The sequence below is a fragment of the Artibeus jamaicensis genome, unplaced genomic scaffold (genome assembly GCF_021234435.1).
Source record: "Artibeus jamaicensis isolate MK-2021 breed Jamaican fruit bat unplaced genomic scaffold, CSHL_Jam_final contig_2198, whole genome shotgun sequence".
In the NCBI taxonomy this organism is placed as follows: domain Eukaryota; kingdom Metazoa; phylum Chordata; class Mammalia; order Chiroptera; family Phyllostomidae; genus Artibeus; species Artibeus jamaicensis.
This window is the reverse complement of record NW_026521455.1, coordinates 28274-49067: the sequence shown is the minus strand read 5'-3', so window position 1 is coordinate 49067 and position 20794 is coordinate 28274. Positions and strand designations below refer to the sequence as shown.

Here is a 20794-nt window from a genome sequence, read left to right as displayed (position 1 = left end):
TGATTTGTAGGTGGATTCCCCTTGTGCTGGGCATGGTGGTTCCTGAGAGACCAAGCTGTGCAACCTAAGGCCACTTGCTTCCAACACTGGCTGCCACTAGTACTGAGTTTGGGACCACTTCACAAGGGGTATAGTGCACATTGAGGGCAAATTCTGCATATTTTGGGTTTGTGAACATTTGAGAGATTTTATGAAAGTCTGCTGCATAAGGCAACACAGGACATTTGTGTAGTAAATCCACTATTAGCCTCTTTGTTCTGCCCACAGGTTGGTTGGGGAGGGGTCTTAGGGAATCACCAGAGCAGAGGAAGGGTGAATGGTGTTCTCCAGTAGACTCAGATATGGTGCCTACTTGCACCTGCAGGGAGAGAGCTCAGCAAAGGAACAATGGCCTCTGCCAGTGCTTCTAAGAGACAGTTGCACCTCTATCTTCAATGTAAGACAGACAATTTAGTACATTCTCATGTACCCCTGGTGCCTTTCTAGCTGCCACCCTTGTGCTTGAGCTCAAAGTGAGTGAGTCTGTCGGCAGGTGAGTTTGTGCAGACCCTTTAAGAGAAGTGCTTAGGACTCCAAAAGTCCTCTGTATCACTCAACCAGAACCTCTCCTGGTTTTCACAGCCAGAAGTTATGGGAACTTCTCTTCCTGGGACTGGAACCCTAGGTTGGGGTCTTGATGTGGGGCTGGGCCCCCTTGCTCCTCAGAAGGGATTTCTGCAGCCAGAATATTCCTACTGATTTTGAACTGCCACATGTGGGTTTGGGACCAGCCCATTCTGCATCTTTGGCTCTCTAACAGTCTTGATGTGGTTTCTTCTATATATTTTTTTAACTTTTTTTATTGATTATGCCATTACATTTGCTCTATTCCCCCCTCCATTCCCCTCCACCCTGCATACTCCTCCCCCACCATTTCCCCCTTTAGTTCATGAACACGTGTCTCAAATTCTTTAGATTCTGTATTTCCCCTACTATTCTTACCCTCCCCCCATCTATTTTCTGTCTACTGTCTATGCTACTTATTTTCTGTACCTTCTCCCCCCTTCCCCTCCTCCGACTCCCCTGTTGCTAACCCTCCATGAGATCTTCATTTCTATGGTTCTGCTCCTGATCTAGCTGTCCTCTTAGTTTGCTTTTGTTTTAGGTGTGGTTCTTAATAACTGTGAGTTTGCTGTCCTTTCAGTGTTCATCTTTTTTATCTTCTTTTTCTTAGGTAAGTCCCTTTAACATTTCATATAATAAGGGCCTGGTGATGATGAACTCCTTGAATTTGGTCTTATCTGAGAAGCACTTTATCTGTCCTTCCATTCTAAATGAAAGTTTTGCTGGGTAGAGCAATCTTGGTTGTAGTTCTTTGGTTTTCATGACTTGGAATACCTCTTTCCAGCCCCTTCTTGCCTGTAAGGTCTCTTTTGAGAAATCAGCTGACAGTCTGATGGGAACTCCTTTGTAGGTGACTGTCTCCTTAGCTCTTGCTGCTTCTAGGATTCTCTCCTTCATTTTAATCTTGGCTAATGTAATTATGATGTGCCTTGGTGTGTTCCTTCTTGAGTCCAACTTCTTTGGGACTCTCTGAGCTTCCTGGATTTCTTGGAAGTCTATTTCCTTTGCCATCTTGGGGAAATTCTCCTTTATTATTTGTTCAAATAAGTGTTCCAGTTGTGGCTGTGCCTTTCCCCCTTCTGGTACCCCTATAATTCGGATGTTGGAACGTTTAAAGATGTCCTGGAGGTTCCTAAGCTTCTCCCTCATTTTTCTGAATTCTTATTTCTTCATTCCATTCTGTTTGATCATTTTTTTCTTCCTTCTGGTCCACTCCCTTGATTTGAGTCCCAATTTTCTTTCCATTACTATTGGCATCCTTTGTATCACCATTTATTTCAATTAGTTTAGCTTCCATATGTTTCTCTACTTTGTGACTAAAATCAACCAGTTCTGTAAGGATCCTGATAACCAGTGTTTTGAACTGTGCATCTGAAAGACTGGCTATTTCTTCATCACTTAGGTCTATCGGTTCTGGGGCTCTGAGTTGTCCTAGAGCCATTTTTGGTCTATTCGTGCTGTTAAGTGAGCAGAGCGAAGCCTTAGTTGTTTACCAGGATGGGGAGACCCAGGTCGCTGGTTTGTGACGCTGTGTGTGGGGGCGTGGTCAGAGAGGGAACAATGGCGGTCCTCTCCGCTAGCCCAGCGCATGGGCTTGTTTATCCGATTGGAATTGTGCAAGCCTGCTGCTCCGCGCCGGCTTCCCTTCTCACTGGTTTCTCCGTGCATGTAGATGCGCGCACCGACAGCCAGCTCGCTCGCGCACCGCGCACCGCCCCGGGAATTTTTTCTTGCTAACCTGCTCCACTGCTGGCCTCGCTCCTCGTACCGGTCCAGCTGAGTATCTAGTTGTCCTTTGGACTCCGTATTGTCGATTTTCCGTGTGGCTTGGTTGTGACTGCTGTTAAAAATAGTTGTTCTTAGATTTGGTTGTGCACAGAGGCGAGGTGTTTCCTCCACCTACGTCTCCATCTTGGCGGAAGTCCTCCTCTTCTATATATTTTTATTTACAGGACTGCTGTTCAAGTAAACTTCAGGCAGTACTCAGTGACTGTTGTTCTGTAATTTAGTTGTAACTTTGATGTGGTCATGGGAGTAAGTGAATACAACTACTGTACCACCTTGACCCCCTCTATCAATGTTTAGTTTTGCTTTTTATTTTAACTTTTAGTGGTTTGAAGTAATTTTCTACCATCTAATTTTAAAAATTAGTTCTGTTCTTTCTAACTTTCTCAATTAAAATCTTAGCTCATATGTTTTTAATCTCTTACTTACAAATAAGTGCTTTTAAAGCTGTAACATTCTCTATATGTGTCACTTTAGAATTATTTATGACCCCCTAAAAAATTCTGTGCTCCCCTATGTCAAAACTATGCATGGTAGTAAGAGTGCAAAAACTAGTTTTTAAAGATTTTATTATTTTTTAGAGAGAGCGGAAGGGATGGAGAGAGGGGGAGGGAAACATCAATGTGCAAGAGATACAGTGATTGGTTGCCTTTCACACGCTCCCTACTGGGGACTTGGCTGGCAACTCAGGCATATGCTCTGCCTGGCATTGAACCTGTGATCTTTTGGTGTGTAGGCTGGTGTTCAATCCACTGAACCACACCAACCAGGCACAAAAACTAATCTTTAGTGACCTTTGTTTCAAAATCTCAGACTGTATAAATTAAACAAAAAGAGAAAGCAGAAGTATGTGAGCACAGAGAAGCACTTATTTCACAGCCCATGTCCGCATCCCCCTTCAGACGCTGAGGTACTGCATGTACAGATCACCACAGAAAATTGAACAACACATCAATAAATCATTTCTGTAATTTATAGCCCACACCAATTTTCACATTCACCAATAGGTGGTGCTAACCCCAAATTAAAATCACGCAGAAAGTGAATTTCAAAAGGAGAGTGGTTAGTACTAATTTTTATGACATATGGTATGAATGAATTTTTCCTTTACTCCTGCTAAAATTTCTTTGTATCTTTTGCTCCTGCCTGTGATAAAACATAGTTTGCATTTAGATGTGGCCAGGTCTGTTGTAAGAAGGAATTTCCCTCCCATTGTTTTTTACTGAAGTTGTGCATCCTATAAAAGTCACTAGTTCTCTTTTAATCTTTCTTTCTAGAATGAGAAATTTCCTATAAACTTGTAGTTTACTGTGGACTTCACCAGTTAAAATTCCTCTTATATGTGGATTACAGAAGGGTGTTTTAAAAGATCATCAGAAACATTGAAAATAATTAATTATTAAAGAATATAATTAAATGATTATAAGGCCTTAGCATAAATATTTATAAATGTGATGATGCAATGACATGTTAAACCTTTTATTTACAAAGCTGACTGTAGCCATCTGGTCACATTGGCTGAATTTCTTTCAAAAAATCTTTTTACATGCCATTAAAAAGTTAAGAACAAGATTAAAATCTAATTAATACATTAGAAGATCATGAAATATTAACTTATACACTTTTACTATTTCACACAATTTTACTTTTTAAAATATTTCATTTTTACTCTTGGGTCAAATTACTTTTTTAAAAATATATTTGATTAATTATGCCATTACAGTTGTTCTATTTCCCGCCTTCATTCCCCTCCACCCTGCACACCCCTCCCCAACCATTCCCCCCTTTAGTTTATTAGCACGTGTCTCAAGTTCTTTAGATTCTATATTTCCTATACTATTCTTGCCCTACCCCCTATCTATTTTCTACCTACCATTTATGCTACTTATTTTCTGTACCTTCTCCCCCCTTCTCCTTCTCTCACTCCCCTGTTGCTAACACTCCATGTAATCTTCATTTCTATGGTTCTGTTCCTGATCTAGCTGTCCTCTTAGTTTGCTTTTATTTTAGGTGTGGTTCTTAATAACTGTGAGTTTGCTGTCCTTTCACTGTTCATGTTTTTTTATCTTCTTTTTCCTAGGTAAGTCCCATAACATTTCATATAATAAGGGCTTGGTGGTGATGAACTCCTTGAATTTGATCTTATCTGAGAAGCACTTTATCTGCCCTTCCATTCTAAATGAAAGCTTTTCTGGATGGATCAATCTCGGTTGTAGGTCTTTGGATTTCATGACTTGGAATACCTCTTTCCAGCTCCTTTTTGCCTGTAAGGTCTCTTTGGAGAAATCCACTGACAGTCTGATGGGAAGTCCTTTGTAGGTGACTGTCCCCTTATCTCTTGCTGCTTCTAGAATTCTCTCTTTCATTTTAATCTTGGCTAATGTAATTATGATGTGCCTTGGTGTGTTCCTTCTTGGGTCCACCTTCTTTGGGACTCTCTGAGCTTCCTGGAGTACCTGGAAGTCTATTTCCTTTGGTAGATTGGGGAAGTTCTTCTTTATTATTAGTTCAAATAAGTTTTTCCCTCGTGGCTGTTCCTCTTCCCCACTGGTACCCCTATAATTTGGATGTTGGGAGTTTTAAAGATGTCCTGAAGGTTCCTAAGCCTCTCCTCATTTTTTTTAAATTCTTGTTTTTTCATCCTTTTCTCTTTGGCATTTTTTTTCCTCCTTCTGGTCCACTCCTTTAATTTGAGTCCCAGTTTCCTTTCCATTACTATTGGTTTCCTGTGTATTTCCCTTCATTTGAATTAGTTTAGCTTTCACATGTTCCTCTAATTTGTGACTAAAATCAACCAGTTCTGTGAGCATCCTGATCACCAATGTTTTGAACATTGCTTAAATTTATTGGCTCTAGGGCTCTGACTTGTTCTTAAGCCATGTTTTGATCTGTTCATGCCTGTTACATATGAGGAGCAGATCCTCAGTTGTTCACCAGGGTGGGGCCACCCAGGTCGCTGGTTTGTGATGCTGTATATGGGGGCGGGTCAAAGAGGGGCCACCCAGGTCGGTGGTTTGTGATGCTGTATGTGGGGGCAGGGTCAGAGCGGGACAATGGTGGTTCCCTGTGCTGCTTCCTGCCGCTGTCCATGTCACTGCTGGCTCCTTCACTGGTTTATCTGTGCGTGAATGCGTGACCAAGATCAGCCCTCAGTGGGTCCACTGCCTTGCACCCTCAGTGGGTCCAATGCCCTGCGCCCTCAGTGGGTACACCAGCTTCTCCACACCTGGGATCTGCCCATAGCTGCTGTCCCACCTGGGTCGAGTGCCCGGGTCTGTCTGGCAGATCTTTCCTACCCGACACTGCTCTGCTGCTGGCTCTACCGCTCTTACTGGTTTGGCTGAAGGGTTCTTTGTTGCCAGACTTCCATGTAGTTCAATTTTCTGTGGTTTGGCTGCATTTTTGTTGCTAAAACTTTGTTGTTTTTGGACTTCCGCCAAGATGGAGGTATAGGTGGATGTGCCATGCCTTCTCACACAACCAAGTTTAGGGACAACTAAATATTAGCAACAAAATTCACAGCCTGAACACGGAAAATTGAACTTTTCAGAAGTCCGTTAACAACCAATTCTTCAGCCTGACCAGTAAGGGGAGAAACCAGTGGCTGCTGGAACGGGGTTGCACAGGTGGACTTGGTCAGATGGGCTCAGGCGCGGAATCCAGACGTGGAATCCAAGCGCAGGGTTGGACCTAGTGAGCGACCGCGGAGGAGACAGCGGGGAAGCGGTGCTGCGTGTTGACTGTGGTCGCCTATCTGTGCGCAAGCGGACAGGCGAAGGAGTGGGCGGTTGGACCGGGGCCGGCATCCCCGCGGCAAGTGGCAGTAGAGGGCGCCGCCATTTCCCCACTCGGACCACGCCCCCACATACAGCATCACAACCCAGAGACCTGGGAGTCCAAGGCGCCGCTTCTCTCACTTAAAGGGCCAGAACAGACCAAAAATGTCGCAAGAAGACCTCAAAGCCCCAGAGATAAATCTAAGCGATGAAGAAATAGCAAAACTCTCAGACGCACAGTTTAAAACACTGGTCATCAGGATCCTCACAGAACTGGTTGATTATAGCCACAAATTAGACAAACATATGAAGGCGAAACTAATTGAAATGAATGGAATTGCACAGGAAACCAATAGCGATGAAAAGGAAACTGGGACTCAAATCAATGGAGTGGACCAGAAGAAAGCAAATAATGGCCAAACAGAAAAGAGTCAGGAAGCAAGAATTCAAAGAAATGAGGAGAGTCTTAGGAACCTCCAGGACATCTTTAAACGCTCCAATATCCGAATTATAGGGGTACCAGAAAGGGGAAAGGCACAGCCACCAGTGGAAAACTTATTTGCGCAAATAATAAAGGAGAATTTCCCCAATCTGGCAAAGGAAATAGACATCCAGGAAATCCAGGAAGCTCAGAGAGTCCCAAAGAAGTTGGACCCAAGAAGGAACACACCAAGGCACATCATAATTACATTAGCCAAAATTAAAATGAAGGAGAGAATCCTAGAAGCAGCAAGAGCTAAGGGGACAGTCACCTACAAAGGAGTCCCCATCAGACTGTCAGCGGATTTCTCAAAAGAGACCTTACAGGCAAGAAGGGGCTGGAAAGAAGTATTCCAAGTCATGAAATCCAAAGACCTACAACCAAGATTGCTCTATCCAGCAAAACTTTCATTTAGAATGGAAGGACAGATAAGGTGCTTCTCAGATAAGATCAAATTCAAGGAGTTCATCATCACCAAGCCCTTATTATATGAAATGTTAAAGGGACTTATCTAAGAAAAAGAAGTTAAAGAAACATGAACAGTGAAAGGACAACAAACTCATAGTTATTAACAACCACACCTAAAACGAAAGCAAACTAAAAGGACAGCTAGATCAGGAGTGGAACCATAGAAATGAAGATCTCAAGGAGGGTTAGCAACAGGGGGAGTGGGAGGAGGAGAAGGGGGAGAAGGTACAGAAAATAAGTAGCATAAACTGTAGATAGAAAATAGATGGGGGGGCAAGAATAGCATGGGAAATATAGAATCTAAAGGACTTGAGACACATGGTCATAAACTAAAGGGGGGTAATGGTGGGGATGGGGGGTAGGGTGGAGGGGAATGAAGGGGGGAACAGAACAACTGTAACAGCATAATCAATTTAAAAAAATAAATTAAAAAAATACTTTTTGGAGATGAAGTTTAATTCTTTTTTTTTGAAGTTTAATTCTTAATAAACCCTAATAAATGTAAATATTTGTTAAGAGATTAATTAGAGTGTATACTACCAAAAACACTAATAAAAGAATTCCTACATTTGGTTGAATTTATTTAGATCAATTTCTCAAAACTGAATAATATGAGTATATATTACCTCTTTTAATGGACAAAAGGAGGCCCTCCTTTATTATTTTGATTACAATGTTACTTAAATATGTATAAACCTAAAACTAGATATAATCTTATGTCTATGACTTCTATATAATTCTAAAATCAAAATAAACTAAAAATGCTAAAAATCAATATAATTATAATTTTAAACTATAAAATTTCAAATTTTAATTTCTTTCTTAGAATTTAAAATAATATTTTGTTATATGTATTCATTCACTTGGGTGAATAAATACTAAGTATGGAAAATTTAAAAAAAAACTTTGTTGTTTTTAAACTTAGTTGTGCGAGAAGGTGCACTGCTTCCACCTACACCTCCATCTTGGCAGAAGTCTTCTCAAATTACTTTTATATCAAATAATCAGGAGATGGGACACAGATGGGGTGGGGCATGATGCCCAGTACCTTACATATTTTCACAAATGGAGTGGTTTTGTCATCATTCACTTACCCACCACTCTGGTCTACCTACTAATTCTGACAATACAGCCATCTCATTTCATCAATGAGAAATTTTAGGAGGTTTATATACCAGCTTGTGTTGTCTTAAGTTCAGTTATGAACCTGCCTCACATTTGATACTAAGGTCTATCCTTTCTTTTATATATCTATGTCTATATCTATATCGATATCGATATAGATAGATATATAGAGATATATAAAGATATTTTTTAATTGATTATGCCATTATGTTTGTCACATTTCCCCCCTTCATTCCCCTCCACCCTGCACACCCCGCCCCTACTTCCCTGCCTTTAGTTCATGTCCATGTGTCACAAGTTCTTTAGTTTCTACATTTCCCATACTATTCTTGCTGGCCCCCTGGGTATTTTCTACCTACCGTCTATGCTTATTCTCTGTACCTTCTCTCCCCTTCTCCTCCTTCCACTCCCGTTGCTAACCCTCCGTGTGATCTCCATTTCTATGGCTCTGCTCCTGATCTAGCCGTCTGCTTTGTTTTTGTTTTAGGTGTGGTTGTTAATAACTGTGAGTTTGCTGTGCTTTCACTGTTCATCTTTTTTCTCTTCTTTTTCTTAGAGAAGTCCCTTCAACATTTCATGTAATAAGGGCTTGGTGATGATGAACTCTTTGAACTTGACCTTTTCTGAAAAGCACTTTATCTGCCTTCCATTCTAAATGAAAGCTTTGCTGGATAGGGCCATTTTGGATGTAGGTCTTTGGATCTCATGACTTGGAATACTTCTTTCCAGCCCCTTCTTGCCTGTAAGGTCTCTTCTGAGAAATGCGCTGACAGTCTGATGGGGACTCCTTTGTAGCTGACTGTCCCCTTATCTCTGAAATATCTTCAGATATTCAGAGATACCCTCTGATATTCTAGAATATCTTCTAGAATTCTCTCCTTCATTTTAATCTTGGGTAATGTAATTATGATGTGCCTCAGTGTGTTCCTTCTTGGTTTCACCTTCTTTGGGACTCTCTGAGCTTCCTGGACTACCTGGAAATCTATTTCATTTGCCAGGTTTGGGAAGTTCTCCTTTATTATTTGTTCAAATAAGTTTTTCACTTGTTGCTGTTCCTCTTCATTTTGTGGTACCCTTATAATTCAGATGTAGGGACATTTAAAGATGTCCTGGATGTTCCTAAGCCACTCCTCATTTTTTGAATTTTTGTTCTTCATTCTTTTTTGTTTGGTTGTTTGTTTCTTCCTTCGGGTCCTCTCCATTGATTTCAGTCTCAGTTTTCTTTCCATCACTATGGATCCCTGTGCATATTGCTTCAATTCACTTAATGTAGCCTTCATTTTTTTCATCAAATTTGCAACTAAAATCAACCAGTTCTGTGAGCATCCTGATCACCAGTGTTTTGAACTGTGTATCTGATAGGTTGGCTATCTTTTTGTTGCTTAAAAGTATTGGCTCTGGGGCTTTGAGTTGTTCTTCTTCTTGAGTCATAATGTTTTGGTCTGTTTGCACCTCATGTGTATGAGGGGCGGAACCTAGTTTTTCACCAGGGTGGGGCAACCCAACTCGCTGGGTTGAGACACTTTATGTGGGGCAGGGTCAGAGGAGGAGCAATGGTGCGTGTTCCTCTCTCTCTCAGATTTTTGGTTCTCTACAACACTTCCCACAAGCAAATTGGGCCCTTCTGTTGCTGGTTCCCAGGTTGGTGGGCTGGTGTACGTTCTAGGATCCTGTGGGTCTCTCCAATGAACTCTCCATTGAGGTTGGGAGCCTCTCCCATTACCTCAACCCGACAGTTTTTCCAATTGGTGCTTTTAGGCTTTATTTCCCATTGCTTGGGCCCTGGGTTGTGTGGTCTGTCCTGCTGCCCATTTTTGCCTGGTTTATCTGTGTGTGAATGTGTGACCATAGTCAGCGGACTACCTTGTGAACCTTACTGGGTTTTCATCCAACACCCGCCTGGTCCAGTAACTACTGCCTTTTTCTGCCAGGTCCCCTCTTTGCCAACTCTGGCCCCACCCCTCTTAGTGGTCAGGATGAATGGTTTGTTGTTGTTGGACTTTGGTACAGTTCAATTTTCTGTCTCTTTTGGTTGTGTTTTGGTTTCTAAATCTTTGTTGTCCTTCAACCTGGTTGTGCAAGGAGGATCAGTATTTTCACCTATGCCTTCAGCTTGGCCAGAAGTCCCATCCTGTCTTTTAAAAAAAAAAAATTTGTTTATTTATTTTTAGAGAGAGGGGGAGGAACATTGGCCCACAACCCAGGCATGTGCCCCTACTAGGCATTGAACTTGTGACCTTTAGGTTTGCAGGCTGTTGATCAGTCCACTGAACCACAGCAGCCAGGGCAAGGTCTGTCCTTTCCTGAGAAGAGTCTCAGAAATGAAAATTGCTGTTCCCTAAACTTGAGCCCACTGTGGCTGAAACAGAGTGTTAGTTTAGGAAACCAACAGGAATGTGAGTTAGGAGATAGGAAAGCTCTATAGTTATCTAATGTGGAGATTGACAAAACCCATCAACGGTAGGAAAAATAATTTTTAAAAAGAATAACTTGGCAACCTGAAAAACCGAAGAAGAAAGGCTTGAAAAGTTTCTGAATTTTGACTACATGTGATTAAATATAAAAAAAGGAACAAGCTTATTGGAAGACATTTATTATATTTTAAACTCCTGGAGTCACAGCTGCTTCTCATTTATTTAGAACAACTTTCAGTGAATATATTTATGACACAAATACTAAAAGCTGAGTATGTAAGGAATGGATGAATGAATGAATGAAGAAACAAAACTTACTGTTGCAGGAGAAACCCCATGGTAAATGGCTTGAATACTGATTATTTTTAAGTGTCATCATGGCAGCATGTTATGATTTAGTATATGCTGGTGCTAGATAGTTTTTTCATCTCTCTAAAAACACTGAAAGTATCTGTTTTTGTTTCCATTTAACTGAAGAAAGCAAGGAGGATCAGAGAGTATTTCCAGAGTTACTCATTTACCCAAGAGCCTAACCAGCAGTTTGATTCCTTATCAGTGGTTTGTGAGAAACACGTGCAAAGAGTTAAAGAAAGGGATTGTGCGGATGTCATAGATAAACAGCAAGACGTTGTAAGAGTTTAACAGAATGAAGACAAAAGGGCAAGAAACCAATTTTCAAGAACAAAAGAAAGAGAAGTAAAGAGAAATGTTGAAAGAATAAAAATTAGCTAAGTTTCCCGAGGTTCATGTATATCATAGAGGGTGTTTCTCTCACAAAGAAAAGAAAGAATTCTCTTGTTGGCCTAAGGTAATAAAGGGAATTAATGGCCCGAAATAACTGAGAAATCAGGGTCTCTCAGGCATTAACTAGAGTTTAGCTTGGATTCTTCTGTTGTCTCTGCTTTTTTAAAATACATTTTTGTTGTTGTTTTCAGCTTTACTGAGGTATAATTGATGAATGAAAATTTATATATTTAAAGTCTACAACTCAGTGTTTTCATTTGTGCAGTGATCATGACAATCAAATTAATGAGCATGTCCATTATCTCACATTTTACTTGTTTTAGTCTTTTTGGGTTGAGAACACTTAAGTTCTACCCTCTAAACAAATTTCAAGTATATAATTTCTCTGCCTTGCTTATAAATTTATCCTCAGCTTGCTTCTCTAGTGTTGAAAAAATAGCTTTAATTGTTTCAAGATTTATACCTCACACCATAGCATCCAGGACAAGAAGGAGCATCTTTTTTCCTACAATCCATCAAAAGAATCAGGCTTCATATAAACTTCATCACCTTAGAGCAGGTGCCTAGCCCTGAACCATCACTCTGAGCTAGGATAAGTGGGATCTGTATGATGATTTGGCTTAAATTATAGGTTACCAGTCCACCCTTTCCCTGTCACATTGTCAAAGGATGCCTTTTCATATTTGCCTTAGGCCGATCAGGATCAAAGTACAAATGAGAGTGGAGTCAACCAACCCAAAACCACATGACTGCTATGCACTATACCTTGGTGACAAGGTAGATTGGAATCTAGAGAAGCAACCAACCAGCCTAATTCAGGTAGGAAGACTGCAGCAGTCCCACAGTGTGCTCTTCCTCATCCCACTATTTTTACCTTTTCCTGCTCTCCCATCTCACTTTATTTCACCAAAATTTTGACATGTGCAGGTGCTGCCACCTGTATTAGTTTCATATGGATGTTGTCCTTGAGCTGGTCCCCTTCTCTCAGCTCTCTACACAAAGTAAAACGAAGTCCCCTTCCCCTAGTTCAAACCAAATAAGGTGCTGTACTAAGAAAGTAAAATAGATGCAACAATGAAAACAGTAAACTTGTGTAATCAGATGAGGAAGGCAAAGTTTTCAAGTTCAGAAGACAGTGATAATTTTTCCTCTATTACTTTATGCTCAGTATGTCCCTGCTGCATAGCAAGTGCTTAAGAATTATTTCTAAAATTAATTAATTCTGAAGTAATTGAACTCCGGTCATGGATATCTCAACTTACACTGCCATTTGTGCTGAGGTTGAACAAGGTGACACTCTGACTTACTGTTTCAATTCTTGCACTATAACTAAGTGTCCCCTTTGTGGTGTATTTAGTGCCCCATTTTTCACATTGTTCTGCTCTTGGTAATTTTAATATTTAAAATATCCCAGAAGCATAGTGCTAAGGAGCTCTCTAGTGTTGCTAAGCACAAATAGACTGTAGTATGACTTACAGAGGAAATGCATGTATAGATAAGCTTTGTTTAGGCATGAGTTATAGTGTTGTTGGCCATGAGTTCAGTGTTAATAAATAAGCAATGCATTAAGTCTAGAAAAAAGAAGAGAGGAGGCATAGATAGACACCCTGTGCCTCCTTGCACAACCAAAACAAGGACAACAAATTTAAAAACAGAAAACAAGCAGAAATGACAGAAATTGAACTGTATGAAAGTCTGACAGCCAAGAAGTTAAAGAAGAAACATTCCCCCAGTCCAGTAGGAGGAGCAGAGAGGACTCATGGCAAGGCAGCATCTGGGGCACTGGGGTGGGCAAGGCAGTGGCTGGTGGAGCAGGTGAGGTGGTGGCTTGCAGACTTGGCTGTCCCACAGTTGTGTGCAGGTAAAGTGGGAGGAAAAACTTGGGAGCCAAACAGACCACACAATGCAGGATTCCAGCACTGGGAAACAAAGCCTCAAAACCTCTGACTGAAAACACCTGTGGGGATTGGGGTGGCAGTGGGAGAAACTCCCAGCCTCACCTGGTCCACCAGCCACTCTCCCCAGAGAGAGTTTGTTGGAGAGACCCACGGGGACCTAGAATGTACACAAACCACTTACCCAGAAATCAGCACTAGAAGGGCCCAATTTGATTGTGCGTAGTGGGCAAATTGACTGTAATTTGGCACAGAGTGGACCAGAAGGCACTGTTCCCTCTTGGTCCTCTTTCCCACATACAGCATCACAATGTAGCTACCTGGGTTACCCTGCCCTGCTGAATACCCAAGACTCCAGCCCTTATCACATAGCAGGTGAGCTGAGACCTCCCCCCCAAAAATGGCCCAAATGAAAGAACAGTTCAAAGCTCCAGAAACAATACAACTAAGTGATGAAGAGAGAGCCAACCTATCAGATGCACAGTTCAAAACACTGGTTATCAGGATGCTCCAGGAACTCACTGGGTACTTCAATAGCATAAAAAAGACCCAGGCAGCAATGAAGATTGCATTATATGAAATAAAGAAAATCCTACAGGGAACCAACAGTGATGGGAAGGAATATTCAACCAGAACAAGAATGAAGAAACAAGAATTCAAAAAAAACAAGGAGAGGCTTAAGAACCTCCTGGACAACCTCAGATGTTCCAACATTCAAATTATAAGGGTGCAGAAAGGAGAAGAGGAAGAGCAAGAACTTGAAAACTTATTTGAACAAATAATGAAGGAGAACTTCCCCAGTCTGTCAAAGAAAATAGACTTCCAAGAAGCTCAGAAAGTCCCAAAGAAGTTGGACCCAAGGAGAAACACACCAAGGCACATCATGATTGCATTAGCCAAAATTAAAGATAAAGAGAAAATCTTAAAAGCAGTGAGAGAAAAGGAAAGAGTTACCTACAAAGGAGTTCCCATTAGACAATCAGCTGGTTTCTCAAAACAAACCTTGCAGGTAAGCAGGGACTGGAAAGCAATATTCCAAGTCATGAAAGGCAAGGACCTACATCCAAGATTACTCTATCCAGCAAAGCTATTATTTATAATAAAAGGGTGAATAAAGTGCTTCCCTAATAAGGTCAAGTTAAAGGAGTTCATCATCACCCAGCCCTTATATGAAATGTTAAAGGGACTTATCTAAGAAAAAGAAGATAAAATATGTAAACACTAAAATGACAACAAACTTACAGCTATTAATAACAAAACCTAAAAAACCCCCACCAACAACTAGAACAGGAAAAGGATTACAGAAATAGAGATCACATGGAGTGTTATCAATGGAGGAGTGGAAGTGGGAGAGATGGGGGAAAGGTACAGAGAATAAGTAGCATAAATGGTAGGAAGAAAATAGATAGGGGCAGTTAAGAGTAGTATAGGAAATGGAGAAGGAGAAGAACTGATATGTACGACCCATGGATGTGAACTAAAGGGGGGAATGCAGGTGGAAGGGCATGTGCAGGGCACATGGAAATAAAAAGGGGGAAATAGGACAACTGTAATAGCATAATTAATAATATGTATTTTAAATAAAATAAAAAGAGGAATTTGCTGACTTATATATGGAGTAGCTCACAATGTTCTAAAATAACATTTATAATGTTACTATAACATTATAATATGTTATAATAACCTAGGGTGAAGCCAGGATGAAGGAGAAGCTAGATTTGTGAATTTACTATATGATTGTTATGGGAGACACTCCCAGGATCTTGGTTCTTCTCATAGACACAGTAAAGAACTACAGGCCATGGGGTGGTGGGGAAGGGTTGTCAAAGAACATGTATAAAGGGCACATGGACAAAGCCAAAGGAGGGGAGGATGCAGTGTGGGAGGTGGGAATGAGTGGGGCAGGGGGAGTGGTGGGGGGGAAATAGAGACAACTGTACTTGAACAACAAGAAAAAAATTTAAAAGGAGATTTACAGGCCAGCGAGCCTACTAGCAGCATGCACACAAAGTTTACTAATGCTAAGTTCTAATAGGAAAGCAAACCAAGGGTGGATAAGTACAGGCCTGGTTGCCAAAACAGGTAGCCTGGGCCCCTCCAAGCCAGAGGCTGGCTGGCCAGGGCTCCTCCATGTGCCAAGAGAGTCACAAGGCCAAGAGAAGGGAGTGAGTCCTTTGTTCTAAGGACTTATATCGCTGATGGGGTGGCATGAAGAAATTACATTTTGATTAGCAGGTAAAGGTGGTGCTGGTCTCCCCTGGAGAGATGTGACTACCCCAATGTAGGTATGGGTGGGGGTCTGTTAGCTGAATCCTCATCTTGCTCCAGACTCTATTTGTTCATTTTGGATACATGATGGGAGGCAGGCCTTTAACCAAAGTTGTTTTACGGGTTTTTTTTGTGGGGGAGGCACTGTGGACCCCTCCCTTTCTACCTGCCAGGCCTTAGGATGAATATACAAACTCAAGGTTTTCATTTTCCCAGCTAGTGGAGATGATATGCACAGATTTTCAAGGGCTCCCGCCTTCTACACTATCATAGTTTCACTTGTTGTTTGGGACTCCTGACAGCCTTTTGGGACCAGGCTCAGGACTGTGGCCTTTTGCTTGTAGCCCCCTGTAGTAAATGTTTGTTAGATTGTAATGGCAAGGGCCCTGCCTTTATTTCCCTTCTGGTCACTCATTCCACCATAACATTCCCCATCAAGTAATAATGACCCAAATCTCTGGGAACTTTGGGCTCAGGGCTACTGGGTCAGTGGGTGAGACATGGCTGCCCCCTCCTCCCTGCCTTGGTTTGCTCTCTATCCTACCTAACGTAATGACCTTTTTCTTAAAAAAAAAAAAAAAAAAAAGCATAATAGAGAGCACAGCTGTGTGGCTAAAAGTCAAAAATACTTGTAATTGCATTACCCAGGTCCAGGAAGATGTTAAACACTCTTGGCTGGTGTTTTAGTATTTAAAAAATACTACATATAGCTCTGGCCAGTGTGGTTCTGTTGGTTGGGCATCACCCACTCAGCTAAAGTTGGCCAGTTCACTTCCCCATTAGGGCACATACCTGGGTTGCAGGTTTGGTCCTGGTCAGTACTCATACAAGAGACAAGTGATTGATGTTTCTCTCACATCAATGTTTCTCTCCCTCTCCTCCCCCACCCAAAAATGGGTAAATAAAATAGTTTTAAACACTGCATATAATAAATAAATTGAAATTATGTATACATTAAAGAAGGTGTCTTTAAACAGAAACACACAAAAACAGAGCTGTATATTCATTAGTTGACAAAAATGATCTGACCAGAGATTCACAGGAACTCTGTGTTTTCCCTAGGACCAGTGGATCAGCGTTTATTACCTTAGTGTTGGCTGTCTCTTCAACACAACAGCCACAACCAGTAGGAATGTAGAGTGTGTACATTTCTTGCTTTGGTCTCACTTCAATCCTATCGACACTGTTTTTTCTTCAGCATCTTCTTTTTGCTTCTGTGATACACTTGCACTGCTGCCTCTCAGACTGCACCTGTATCAGTGCTTCTCAGATTTCAATGTACCTGAGGAATCCCTTGCTGATTTTGCTAAAGTGCAATTATGATTCAGTAAGTCTGAGGTGAGATCCAAGGATATAGATTTCTACCAGCTCCAAGGTGGTAACTATGTTTGTCCCTGATCCACGGTAAATAGTGAGGACTGTATCCTGCCTTTGTCGTATTGTTCAAAATACTTGGAACAAAAATTTCACACAAATAGATCTCTATAGTTGTAAGAATTAGAGGCAAAGTTGTGTTTCTCCTCAGGGACTCAGAGAAGTCACTGAGGAACTAGTAAAGTGTGAAGACTTTTAACAAAAAGCGTAAAATGTCTCAACTACAACACACATCAAGAAGGTAAAGAATGAAAAAAGACTATATATGTGGCATAAATTTAACAGAGGTTTTTTATTGAAAGCATACCACATACAGTTAATACACTTCATAAATGATACAAACTTTAAGAAGATATGCACTTTGCTCTCAGGAAACTTTAAAATTAGAAGAAAAAAGGGACCTGCATAGCTGAAACACAGGATAAAAAGTATAAACTGGGCAAAGGGTGCTGCAAAGTGTGGTGGGAGTTCAGACACTGCTTCCACTTGTGAATCAGGGAACGCCCCTCCCCACCAAAGAAGTGACATCTTACATGGGCCTGAGATTCATTAATTTTCCAATATGTAGAGATTACTAGGACCTCATTTTATCCAGAGTTAACATATGAGTTTTAAAATCTCAGAACCATGTCAGAAAGCAAATCCTGCAAAATTACGACCAGTTTACAGTAATAACAGACCATTAACTAAACATAGGTAAACAACAACAAAAACTGTACAAAAGAGAGTTGAAAGGACATGATCATCATGCTGAGTTTTAAATATGTTTTGAGTCCCTGGGCTGCTGGAATCTCTCCAAAGGAAGAAGAGTGGGAGGAGGTTCGCAGTGTTTCCTAATAAGAACAGAGATGAATGTTACTGTGCATGAGGTGGAGGTGAGAATTGAAGAGTAAAAGGAAAAGGACTGGGAAAAGAATTAAGTAGAGAGAGAGGAAAATGAATGCAGGACAACAAGTAAGGAGGGGATAAAAGAAAAGGAAAGATGGATGTAGAAAACTCACCAGCGCTTTTTAAGCCAAAATGCAAGGCCTGTCAGAAGAAGCACCAGGGGGACCATCACTGCCAAGATGATCAAGCCCATGGACTTAGGACGGTCTGTGGGTTCAGGTGCACACAAGGGTGTCATTTCAAATCCACCCCTTGTTTACTGCATTTCCCTCACCTGCTTTTTAAAATCTGAATGTTCACCTCACTAATCTCCTTTCTTCCTGTTTCATCTGTCATCCCTCTTCACACATGAATCTTTCATCTAACCCTGAACATGCATTCCTACATCTGCATGTCTCTTATTTTCTACTCTTTCATTTATTGAATTATTTTCATTCTTTTTGGATAGGAGTCCATAAATTCCAGATTTTTATCTGGCCCTTTGGCTCTGCTTGTGGACCATCTACTCCTACTCCCAGCGTGGACCCCAGTTTTTTCTTACCCAAGTAGAGGATGATGTCCTGGCCTTCTAGACTGCTGTGTGTCACCCGGCAAGACAGGCCAGATGTGTTGGTGGCTTCCACATCCAGGTAACTCCGAAGATACCATGTCCCATCAGCATTGGGCAAGATATCGCTTTGTTGAGAGGCCTGTTGTGCCTGTTCACCTCGCTTCCACATAACAGAAATTGGCTTTGGGTAGAAGCCAGAGACATGACAAACTAGCAACAGATGGTGAGGACCAGGACTGGGGCCAGTGGACAGCCAGGCCTCTGGTTTTACTGCAGAAGACAGGAAAGACATTCAGATAAGGACTTTAACACAGACTTGGAGGTTCATATCTTCACATCAGTTTAGACGACACCTCTGTCCCACCCTGGGAATCCAACATGTATTCCCTCTTGACTCCTTATCGTAAATTTGAAGGGATGGTAGGAAGGTATAATTTTAGAATAGAAAATTCTTGGAGGAAGAATATGGGACTGACCTTTTCTCTGGAGATCTGCCTTCCCTGCATCAAGGACACCCAAAAGGAAGCGAGGACAGGTGTTACTGATCCTCCGCTGAATCATTTTGTTGTAGACAATGAGCTTGTTGAGTACTTTGCACATCTTCTGAGCTCTAGTTCCACCCTCTAGAGATGGTACCCATGAACTGTTCTGGAAGCTCAGAATCTCTGATCCTTGATAAGCAACTCGCCAGAAGCCTAGCTTGACTTTCCCAGAGTGCAGCTCACAGCCTACTGTTCCTTGTATGTCAAAGGGGTCTAGAGAAGAGAGATTGTAAATTAGAGGAAAGAGGGAGTTAAAAAAGATGAAATAAGTGGAAGCAAAAGAAGGAAGTAATAGGGAGAAGTTTGAGGGATTTGAGGTAATGAAGCAAAGTTTCATTTTCTCACAAGTTCAGAAAAAACATAATTGGTGGTACTTGAAGGTGAAAAATGAGTGAGTTTTTTACTTTGGAAATGGAAGGGAGTAAATTGTTGAAAGAAAGTAGCATAAATTTTTTTTGGTGAGAGCAAGAGAATAAGAAGGAACTTAGTGTGAGAGAATTGTGTTTACAATAACTAGGATGAATGAAGTGAATTAGGTTACAGAATGAATGTACAGATAGAGATTGCTAAGGAGATTGAATGCTGGGGGAAAAAATCATAATAAAAAACTCATTGAGACACACATACCCCACCCAACATTGCTCCAGCTCATTTTAAGAATTGAACTTACACTCAAGCATCCATGCACTGGCATGGATGTGAAGTAAATGCAGAAATTCATGTTCGGTCCCTTCGATTAAGACTTTTATTTCTGCCATCTCCTTCTTGCTGAAGTTGCCATTGGACCAAGGCCGCAGGGAAATAAAATCACTAGAGTTTCTCTTCCAGATCTTAATCTGCAACTCACCCAACCAGCCAGAGACCCAAGTTTGGGTCCAGGAGTGGTTGTGTAAGGAAAAAGTACTGATGATTCTGAAGATTTGGTCCTGGAAGGCTATTGGGGGAAAAAAAAAAGATAGGAGGAAGAAACAAAAAGGCATTGGGAAGGAAAGAAAAAGAAGAAAGAATGGTGACAGAGAGGGAAATCTCAGAATCTGGAGACAAGGGAAGCCATAGTTACCCCAGCAGACATTCACCTGCCCATGCTTTACATAAGGGTTGGGTCAAAAGTAAACTTAACAGTTGTTAGAAGGAAAAACAATACAATAAGTAATAAATAAGAACACAAGAATAAACTTTGTTTCATGTTCACAACTATAAACCTACTTTCCCCCACCTTGCACAACCTTCAGAAAGCACAGGGTCCTGAAGTGGTGCTGAAGGGATACTCAGAATGAAACTGTGCTGACATTCTCATTCTCCAGGTGTGTTCTGAGGACACCACATAGAGAAACACACACACACACACACACACACACACACACACACACACACACACACACACACATCCTGTTGCACCCAGTTGGGCAGTTGCTGTAGTCCTTACCATCTTCACTGTCACCACCTCTGAAGAGAACTACTAGTAATGGAATTTGCAAAAACAGCATTACTGCACAGATGTTACTTCTTTCTCTCACAAAAGTTTGTCTTGACTCCTGTTTTAAAGAAACTTACCCCACAATACTTCTGTCTGACTTCCTTCTTCTACCAACACACAAACCAGCACCATCACCCCGTACCCCAGTAAAAAAAAACTCCAACATGCTCCTTCCCTAAACCCTAGTCACCAATTCAGCTTCTCATTTCTTCTCCAGTTCTAACTCTTCTCTCGGGCTTTCAGCATCTTCCCCTCGGTACCAGCCTTCATTCTGTTCACCTTTCTCTAATTCAGCCTCTATGGAGTAAAGTCTTATGTGGTATTTTAAAGTCTTCTCATGCATACAATAAATGCATAAAACTAAATGGCTTTCCAATTCCCACCTAATGTTCTTATGTCCCTGC

The 20794-nt window shown here is 41.3% G+C and overlaps 1 protein-coding gene across 1 annotated transcript; it reads right to left on the bottom strand.

Moving 5' to 3' along the window:
- Positions 1–17930: 17930 nt before the first annotated feature.
- Positions 17931–20400, bottom strand: LOC119038791 (T-cell surface glycoprotein CD1a-like). The gene is made up of 5 exons (XM_037131333.2): positions 20340–20400; positions 19584–19847; positions 18848–19126; positions 18363–18641; positions 17931–18028 (listed from the first exon to the last, which is right to left on the bottom strand). Exons 1-5 carry the CDS (start codon positions 20398–20400, stop codon positions 17931–17933), a joined length of 981 nt encoding a protein of 326 aa, XP_036987228.2.
- Between the last annotated feature and the right edge of the window lie 394 nt (positions 20401–20794).

Coding starts and splice junctions, on each gene's coding strand:
- LOC119038791 (XM_037131333.2), bottom strand. CDS start 20,400: ATGCTGTTTTTGCAAATTCCATTACTAGTAGTTCTCTTCAGAGGTGGT. Junction 19,848..20,339: donor AGGTGGTGACAGTGAAGATG/GTAAGGACTACA, acceptor TTCCCCCAATAG/CCTTCCAGGACCAAATCTTC. Junction 18,642..18,847: donor GGCAGATCTCCAGAGAAAAG/GTCAGTCCCATA, acceptor TGTCTTCTGCAG/TAAAACCAGAGGCCTGGCTG.